The sequence below is a fragment of the Scylla paramamosain genome, chromosome 6 (genome assembly GCF_035594125.1).
Source record: "Scylla paramamosain isolate STU-SP2022 chromosome 6, ASM3559412v1, whole genome shotgun sequence".
Lineage (NCBI taxonomy): Eukaryota > Metazoa > Arthropoda > Malacostraca > Decapoda > Portunidae > Scylla > Scylla paramamosain.
The window spans coordinates 16,073,994-16,083,706 of NC_087156.1; the positions used below are offsets into that span (position 1 = coordinate 16,073,994).

General features: G+C 45.6%; 1 protein-coding gene across 1 annotated transcript; it reads right to left on the reverse strand.

Moving 5' to 3' along the window:
* Nucleotides 1–1,536: 1,536 nt before the first annotated feature.
* On the reverse strand, nucleotides 1,537–3,998 carry LOC135101344 (uncharacterized). Its single transcript, XM_064005199.1, has 2 exons — nucleotides 3,321–3,998; nucleotides 1,537–3,157 (listed from the first exon to the last, which is right to left on the reverse strand). The coding sequence occupies exons 1-2, from the start codon at nucleotides 3,471–3,473 to the stop codon at nucleotides 1,664–1,666; spliced, it is 1,647 nt and encodes a 548-aa protein (XP_063861269.1). The 5' UTR covers nucleotides 3,474–3,998; the 3' UTR covers nucleotides 1,537–1,663.
* Nucleotides 3,999–9,713: the final 5,715 nt, after the last annotated feature.

Sequence of the window (9,713 nt, forward strand, 5' to 3'; positions counted from 1 at the left end):
TTTGTACACACAATTCCTAGCCAATTTTGGTCTTAGATGCTTTAAATTACGTGAGCAAGAGAAGGAGATAGGGAAGGATGCTGGTGAGAATGAAGTAAATTACGTTACCAGCCTTTCTTTGTATATGAATTAGTTTCTACACACAGTTCCTGGATAGTTATGCCATCAGGTATCTGGCATTCCGTGAACAAGAGAAGGAGGTAGAGAAGGATGGAGATGAGGACGAAGAGAACAGAAGGGGCATGGGAACCTAATGTGAGTGGAGTACCCAGCTGTCACCAGACGTTAAGTGGTCAGCCAGTGTGTTTTTATGGGTGTACTTAACGATGCAACTTGGTAATGGGAACTTACTAAGGGGTGGTCGGGAGTTCTGTGAGTGTGTATGTTTACGCGGACGCTAATTCGCCCCTCACGATCCAGTCAAGCGCTTCGTCCCCCGCCGGGTTGTGTAATCTGATACCCTTAAGCTAGATTACCTCAGTGCCTCTTAGAATATTCCGTGAGTTAAAGCAGTTTTAGCTTGTACGTTGTAGGTTATCTTCACGCAGGTGCTATTTAATTATCTCGGTTTCCTGTGAGCGCATAATGAGAGTGATAAGACGGAGAGACTAGAGTGTGTAGAGTGTGCTGGGTTAATCTTCACTTTCCCTGATGTATTTTGCATTACCACTTACACTGATAGTCTTACTCTTTATTAACGTTCAGAGCTGTAAGAAATGTTTGCCTAAAGACACAGAAAAGACAAAAGGGGTTGGGGATTATTGCTTTTCTACGCTACAGAAATGTCGGAGTGAATTTAGTTCAGTGTTATGTGTCTTCAAGTTTTAAGAAAGTGATTATGGGAAAATTGTCCTGCATCAAAAGGGTTGATTGATTCCCTACTGAGGTGTGTGTTCTTCTGTGTTATATTTGTATGTGTTATATGTATTTGCCATGTTTCTGATGAAGAGAGAGAGAGAGAGAGAGTCGCCAGAAACAAATAAATGATCTTCCACAGGCTCCTTCTGGGTGTTCCCTTCAGCAGCGTCGCGTCTCATGGGTGGCATCACCACCACCACCACCACCACCAGCATTACCACATCCACATCCACAATTTATGTTTTATTTTTAGGTAAGAATTTGGTGATATCAGCTTTATTTTAGATTCCGTGCCTTGTTTCTATTCGTGTACTAAAAGAAAAATAATAGTAATATCAATTTACACCATTACCCCCGCCACCACCACCACCACCACCAGTGTCTGCATCGGGGCCGCGCCACATTTCCTACGCCACATTTCCTACAGGACACATCAAATACAAATTAAGCAGTTTTTAGAGTAGTGACATATTTCCTACAGAGATACAGCATATCTCCTACACGCAGTAGGTGTAGGAAATACGCTGGGTATCAAGTTGTTATGTAGGAAATGTGCCTGACACTTGTTTTTGTGTAGGAGCTGCGGCAGTATGGTGCATCCGGCATAACTCCTACATTTATACTGTCATATCTCCTACAAGTAAAAAATATGATTGTAAAAACTGGAAGGCACATGAATTAAAATGGCACTTTTTATTTTTCAGTAAAACTTACATATATAAAATATGGCATTACAATGATATTTTTTTTCATTTCTCACTAAAACGTACGTATATATATAAAAAAAAAATTACTATGGCACATTTTAAACGTAAACTTCAAGCCTGTCTTGAATGGCAGTACGACAAGTGGGACATGTTGCCGGGTTGTTAGCATCTGCTGCTGATACAAGGATAGTTATGCAATCTGCACAGAAGGAGGCATGTCGGCAGGGCAAAAGAACAACTGTCCTTTCCCTTCGCCTTAAGCAGATGCTGCACCGAAGTTCGGGAGGAACATCTTGAGTACCAGCTGCGTTGTCAGGGCCTTGATGCTCATCCCCACTTTCATCAGCACTGTCTCCAGGAAGTTGAAATGCTGAAACAGAGCTATCAAATGTGTAAGCGACAGCATTAATGTATTGGGTTAATGTGTATGTGCCATTCTGTAATTGTTCTTTCAAGTTCTGCCTGCGCTCAATGTTTCTGACAAACTTCTCCTTTTTCTGACGAGTGATGTCCAAGCCAGCATCCACACGTTCAATGTCCTTAGTTGTGTCTGTTATCAGATTATTCAGATGTGTGAGGAAAGTGTAAATGTTTGGCTTGTGCTGGCGGACAATGGCTTTCAGTCTGCTGTGGTACGACTCTGCATCATTGTTAGTTCCACGAGAAAATTCGAAGACAGATAACCGTTGTGGAGTGACTTTTCGAATCCAGTACTCTGTGATGTAGGTTTTGAATGCAGTAATTTTTGGCTGGGAATGATCATTCAAGTCAAAATTTTCTTGGAACAGAGAGTCAACTGCTTCATGCATCTGGTTGGCTGGCACATAACTTAGTGTCATGATCTTTTTGACCCACTTATTAAACTGTTTGTTGTCTTTGTAAAGTTCAGTTAGCCCCAGTTTCTGAATTTTCCGGTACAGGTTTTGTGAAAAGTGGAACTGACAGCCCCCAATCTGAACCTGTGGCCAGCAAGAGCGAATTGCTTTACCAGAACTGCTTTCAAAATCACCCATTGCTTGTTCAGGATTCAGGTTGGGGATGAGTTCCTTCACTCTTTGCATTGTGATATCATACAACTTTTTAGACTTTGATGTCATCAAGGTGAAGATGAGTGGGAATGAATGACCTTTGTAAAATCCAAGTAATGTGAAGAGCTGGTAGAAGAGTGCAGGCACAGTGTAAAAAGTACCATCAAAATTCCATTCCTTAATTGTGGTCATCAGTGGTACCAGGGTTAGAGAATAAAAAATAATTGCCAAATGACCACTTCCCTGATCTGTGACGACAGATCTGAAGTTTACGTTAAAGGCCTGGGCCTCTAAGCTTTCTAGAATGTTGGCGCACTCCTCTGCAGTGTGTGGTTGCCTCGGTTGAATTCGGCGCTTGGCTCGAAGCATGCTTCGCTCTACAGATGAGAAAGACACATCTGCTCCATGTTGGTGATGTCTTGTTACCCGCCTGAAGATCTCGGAGTTGCTGGTAGAGCCCACATCCTCAGCAGCCTTCATCTTGAGAGTGTTCCTCAGATCTGTTGCAGCATAGTCGGATGATTCATGGTTGTGACCTTGCGTTGCTCTGATGACACCAGTTGTCTGTAAAATATAACTGCTTAATAATTCGAACAACACCTAACACCACCATCATCACCAGTGACTCTGCCAGTGATCTCCATCGTTTTAACGGAAAACCTTTAGCAGTGAAGTTGATTAAATCTTACCAAACTCCTGGTCTATAACATTTTACAACTGTTCTTACCTCCGACAATACGGCTCTTCCTCCACAGTTGGGGTGATGAATGCAACGCAGGTATAGTTTGTTGTTTCTTGCCACATTTCGGAGGTACCGGAATCCAGAGTTGTCTTTGTAAACCACTGCATTGAAGCGGATGTTCCCCTCAATACTAGCCATGCTTGGTCCAGGCGCAATCGAGTACAATAATGCCGTCTGTCCCGTCGAATGGAGAAAAAAATACTGCTGGGTCGAGACTAAACTCGACCCATGATGTCTGAATGTGAACGATACTACGCCGAACGGATGTATAACAACTTATCTACTTGTTGACTAGTCAAGGTCGGCAGGAGTGTACTGAGCCAGAAGCTCCGAGTGCAGAGGCGCCAAGCTAGGGGGTGCGCCTGTAGGAGCAATGTAGGAGATGTGACAACATATTATTGTGTGTAGCAGATATGCTGTATCCTTGTAGGATATGTGACAGAACAGGTTTTTGAGTGTAGGAGGTATGCTGTATCTCTGTAGGAAATATGGCATTACTCTAAAACTGGTGTATTTAAAGGATATTTGACCTGGAGGGTAGTCATTTTATGTGTAGGATATATGACGGATACTTGTTTTTGTGTAGGAAATATGACCATCTATGTGTAGGATATGTGGCAGTACTCCAGTTATTGTAGGCTTGTAGGAGAAGTGACTACGCCCCTCTGCATCCACTGTACCTTTATGTTCATCTGGAGACCTTAGTAGCACGGCAGCCACTTCTAACACTCTTTCCTGTCCACCTTGAGTTAAGAATCACTTGGAAATCAGTTGTTCAGCCTGAAGACTTCCTCATTTTATTCTGTTCCCTTGAAGAATTGATGGCTGGAAAGGAGCAACATTTTCAACTCTCCCGCACTTCTGCCATTTGCAACTTTGGTGGGTTTGGCGGATGGGGGTTCATAAAATTGATTCGTGCGTCGAGTGGGTGTTCCTCTCTAAGGCTCAGCGATGCCATAAACTCGCTAGTTCTCTCAATACTTCATAAATTTTTGATCGCGGCAAGGTCTGCTCAGTTCAGCTTTGCCCGCGCCTCGCCTCAGCCGTCTGTGGCCCGACTCTGAGCTGCACAGGAAAGGACATTGCAGCCAACCGTAATCCGCTTAGTCCGTGAGTGATGCCAGCAGGCGGTGGGGTCGCGGGTGCCGCTCTTAACCTCCACTACCACATTTACACGCCTGCGACACTTTTCCCTTATGGTATACAACGCCAAGAGCTGCTGCTGCTTATCCTTTCGGTGGGGTGAAAGTACGCGTGAAGGGTGAGTAAGGGGGAAAGGGTTAGCGCCCCTCTCTCTCTCTCTCTCTCTCTCTCTCTCTCTCTCTCTCTCTCTCTCTCTCTCTCTCTCTCTCTCTCTCTCTCTCTCTCTCTCTCATTGCCTCCCTTTGTTCCTTTAGTTTAATACATCTTCATCAGGGATTTCCTCGTGATCGCCGTAAGTATACATAGAAACGTGAGCACCTGCACCGTGGGAAGGAAGGACGACTAATAAAACTGCATGACGTTAGGGCTCACTTATCCAGCAGCTCTTCCTCCCTTGCTTGTGGTTATATATTGTGAATCACTTATAAACACAGCCCTGCGTTTTTATCTAGAAAGTCATGAAATTTTGCAGGCATTTTTAATTTCCTAATATTTTCTTTCTCGATGACCTGTTAGTGTAATTTCTGGTTTGGGTCGAGGTATGGCTGCGGCGGTGTGCTGCAGGTAGCGGCACCGTGACCAGGGAAGGAGTGAGGACCTGGTCGAGGCGGCTTCCTGGTGGGAAACCTGCCCTCACCCTCGACAGATTACAAAAGATTCGTGTGCAAACTTTCTTTCAGCTTCGTTCCATGGCGGCGGCCTCGCTCGGAGGCTGGTGCAAAATTTTCTCCCAAGCATTTTCGTCTTTGCACATCCGCGTACGCCCACCTTGACTCTCCCACCTACATATTCCCTCCCTTTGACCCCCCACTTAACCTCTAGGATCCCTCCCCATCCCTGTGCCTCTCCCTCTCCCTCTCCCCCGCCTCAGTGTTCCCTACACCCTTCCCGACGTGCCCTTTAGTGCTTACCTCGCTCATACGTTACCTTAGTTGCCCCTCACCCACTTATTTACATCACAATGATGTATTTTCCTCTGTTTTCAGGTACGTTTCATCTCTTGTTTAAATGCACCCGGTGAGTCACTCCCATGGACGTGCTAAAATCATATTTGTTTATTTTTGCTCTTTTTTTTTTTTCTTCCTTTAGAGATGCATTTATTTTTCACTCTTTCTCCCTCTTCCATCCTCTCTCCGCGGCTCCCTATCCCTTTCTTGGCACATTCGACTTGACAGCTTGTGCTCTGCGCGCCCTTTGCTTGGCCACATCCACCCTCTGCCCCAAACACACACACACACACACACACACACACACACACACACACACACACACACACACACACACACACACACACACACACACACACACACACACATACACACACACACACACACACACACACACACACACACACACACACACACACACACACACACACATACACACACACACACACACACACACACACACACACACACACAATAGATACATCAGCTTTATCGCCTTCGTTGTCGGTATGCAGTCGTTTTTGTCGTCATAATCTTTAAGAATGTTTCTCTAAGTCGCCCTGCGTCGCGTCCTCTCCTGGCACGCACACTTGTGGCGGGAGGGGAGGTGCACCAGTGCAAGGAGGGCCTCTAGGCGTTGTCCCCGCCGTCCCACACAGCGCTAAATGTACCTCGTTACGTACAGTATCCACCAGTTACTCTCACAATTAGCCATGTGATCAGCCAATCAGCATATGGAACGACCTCGTATAACATCCAATTAGGACAAAGAATTATGCACCGACCGTCTGAGCCAATTACCCCCGTTTTTGGAGGTTAATTTGACTGCTCATCTCCATCGACCAACTCCTGAGATAACCCGCCCTGGGATTAAGTGCCCAATTATCGTCTCCAGTATATAACTAAGCAACAAAGCTGCTTGTACCGTCCATGTGGAGGAAGGAAGGAATTCCGAACGCGGCCTGGGCGTCGTCGGGCGGTAGGGGAAGGATCTTGCCAGGGAGCAGTAATGTCTTATGTATATTAATGACACTGGTTGCTTAAGCTTAAGAATCTTCAGGCTCCATGGGACATTCGTGTTAAATAAACAAACCTTGCCTGTCCTCTAAACTTTATGTAGGGCAATGGCATACCTTTCAACAACGCAGGTGACGCAAGGTACCTGTCCTCATTCCTCGATCATATTTCCACGGTTTCTACACCTCGAGTACCTGCAAACACCGGCGGGTACCTGTAAACACCACCAAGTATTCGGACTTTTCCTCATGCAGGGGTTTCAAGGTTTATTATGCAAAGTTTACTTCAGCGAGTTACGGTCTCTCTCTTTTCATTCTCGGACACGGGTGTTATTAATACTGGAGCTGTTGTTGATGTTGGTGTTAGTGATGGAGGTGCGTCAGTGGTGTGGGTGGGGATGGGCTGATGGGTGGGGAGGGGATCGTGGTGTGGGTGGGTGGATAGTGCTGAGATGCTGGGCGGCGGGAGCTGGTGTGTGCATGGCTAGGGCCTCTGGAACCTGTGGAACCTCTGACCGTCATCAGTGGCCTCTGCCCCAGGCTAGTCTGATCCCTGGGCCTCGCAACGTAGACTAATGTGTACATTTCGCGGCCAGTCTGGATTGCCATAAACAGCCATGCCTCAGCCGCCTCCCTCACTCGCTCATTCGCTTAACCGTCCTCACTCCCGCCTCCTCCTTCACAAGACTCCCTCATTCTGTTGGAACACCCTCATTCACACTGATACCCTCGCCATAACTTCCTCATTCCACGTCTCCAATGCACCTTTTCCATTTCAATCTTTTTTTGTTTGTTTTTTTTTTTTTACTTATGTTGCAATCCAGCTTCCTCATTCCATCTCTCTCACACACTTGGATGCCCTCACTCCAGTCCTTTCACTTACACTTGTACTCCTTCAACTCCTTCCCTTCAGTTCCCTCACCCCAGACTTCCTCACTGCAGCCCCTTTCTGCTGACTCCTCCTCGCGGCTGACCTAGTGAGTGTGTACTCGTGTGTCTAGCCGCTAGCAGGGCGCGTCTGGGTGGTCTCGCCGCGGTGCTTGTGCCTCATTCATCAACTCGTGGTTTGTATCCTGGTTACATTTAGTGGCCTTCATGTTGCTCTTGATGATACGCTGCCACGATTTCCCGCAATGGCTGCCTGACACAACTTAGTATGTGAGGTACGTACATGTTATTTTTTCATGTGAGTGTTGTGTGTGCATGCTTGGTGCGTGCATACCTAATGAGGATGCGTACACAAATACAAGCTGTGGAATAGTAATGTACAAAATGCATCTCCATAAAGCTTGGGGCCTCGTCATTCCGCTTCATCCTTCTGACTGGAGCAAAGAGTGGAAATTTTTCTTTGCTTACTTCCGTGGAAAGAATTTTTGCCTCCATGAAAAGAGCGCATCTGAAAAGCCTTGTGTCAAAAGGAGGTGAGAGTGGAAGTCACCGCCTCAGTGCACTTCGCGGAAAACGTTCTCCAAGGCTTTCCGCGGCAAACACAGGCGCGTAAAGTGTCTGGGGGGTCTAGTGTGACGTCATGGCACTCTTGCACTGCCAGCTCCTTGACATTCACCATGCCTCTGATGATGAAAAATGTATCATGTATGCATTTTATATTATAACCAAAACCTTTCTACACACTTCATTGGAAAAAAAGAGAAAAATATATATAACAGAGAAATCAAGATGGGAAAGAAGAAAGGTTTACTGTATAAGGATTTTCGAATATCACCAAGTGCGACTTGTATGGAGTTCACGCATGATAATTTCAATTATAAATAAATATATATAGTGCGCGATTTCGTACTGTCACCAGCGTAACTGACATGACATCGCGTCGTTTGATCTCGCCGGCAAACTTCTCAAAAAAGGGAGTAAAATCGTTTTATCAACAAGAAGATTAACAGAATTAAGAGGAAAGTGAGGAACATTGCAAGCAGATCCAGTACTGAACAAAATACCTTTCCTTGTTCCTGACGGAACGGCAAACAAGACGAGGTCCCGCGAGATGCATGTCAGGGCAGCGATGTTATGACCCCGAGAACCGAGCTGGCTGGCGGGTCGCACCATAAAATGCCCAGCGCACCACGTCGGCACCTTGAGGCTTGGTGGAAAATGATCGAGAAAACAGAAAAACTGAAGCTAAGGAAGAAATCGGTGGTGAAAGGATTCCGTCCACACTTACACAGGCGAGGAAGAGAAAAACGAGAGGCGAGAGTAAGCCGAGCCTTTCCCCGCAGTGTCTTGAGGTCGAGGAGCAGTGGAGGTAAACATGTATAATTCACTCACCCGAATCATCCACTCGAATCAGACAGTTTTGCACACACACACACACACACACACACACACACACACACACACACACACACAAGCATATATATAGAAACTATCTCTCTCTCTCTCTCTCTCTCTCTCTCTCTCTCTCTCTCTCTCTCTCTCTCTCTCTCTCTCGTCTCTCCTCTCTCTCTCTCTCTCTCTCTCTCTCTCTCTCTCTCTCTCTCTCTCTCTCTCTCTCTCTCCTCTCTCTCTCTCTCTCTCTCTCTCTCATTACCGAATCACAATATTTCAAGGGCAGTTCTCCAGGCCCCTCTATAAACAAGCCGTGGAAGTGAGGACCGTTTCATTAATAATAGACTTCATTTTATCATTCCAGTGGATGAAATTGACCTGACGAAGTGAACAGAGGAACTTTGATATAGTGACAAGCCTGCATTCACCTTTCTTGATGTCTTCCTGCCTTCCACTTCCTTGTCTTGCCCTCCACTTGTTTTATCTCCTTCACCACCACAAAGTAATATACAGTCATGGGAAATAGTCAAATAGCACACCGCACACCTTTTCCACTGTGTTTAGCGATCTCTCTCGATCTTAAGTTTTATCTAGCATGTATTCGGAAACGGTTTGCTCTCTCACCATAGCTCAAAGGCTACAGAGATAGCTGGCCGGGTTGAAAAGAGTGTTTTCCCTTTTAATACTGCAGAAATCTTGTTAATATATTACTAGTAATGCAGAAAAAAATCACCTTTAAAATCCTGTACCACTTCGATTAGAACCTTTTGAACGTAGAGGAGGTGCGCCGTGATAGTGCTTCAGAATATGGTCCCTCAGCTCCGGCCTGCTTAGAGTTTTTCAATAATCAGTTTTTTTTAAGAAGATTATCAGCAGATCAATGGATTTTATGTTGAAGAAAAAATGCCTAATACGGTGACAGTAAGCGCAGGAAGTTATTCGAATTTCTGACCAACACTGTTACCAACCTTCCTGCCGCCGCCACATCCAGT

Bases quoted from the DNA above. Each gene is read 5' to 3' on its own strand.
- LOC135101344 (XM_064005199.1), bottom strand. From the start codon at position 3,473: ATGGCTAGTATTGAGGGGAACATCCGCTTCAATGCAGTGGTTTACAAA. The intron at 3,158-3,320 runs GTAAGAACAGTT...TATATTTTACAG, and splicing joins GAAGAGCCGTATTGTCGGAG to ACAACTGGTGTCATCAGAGC.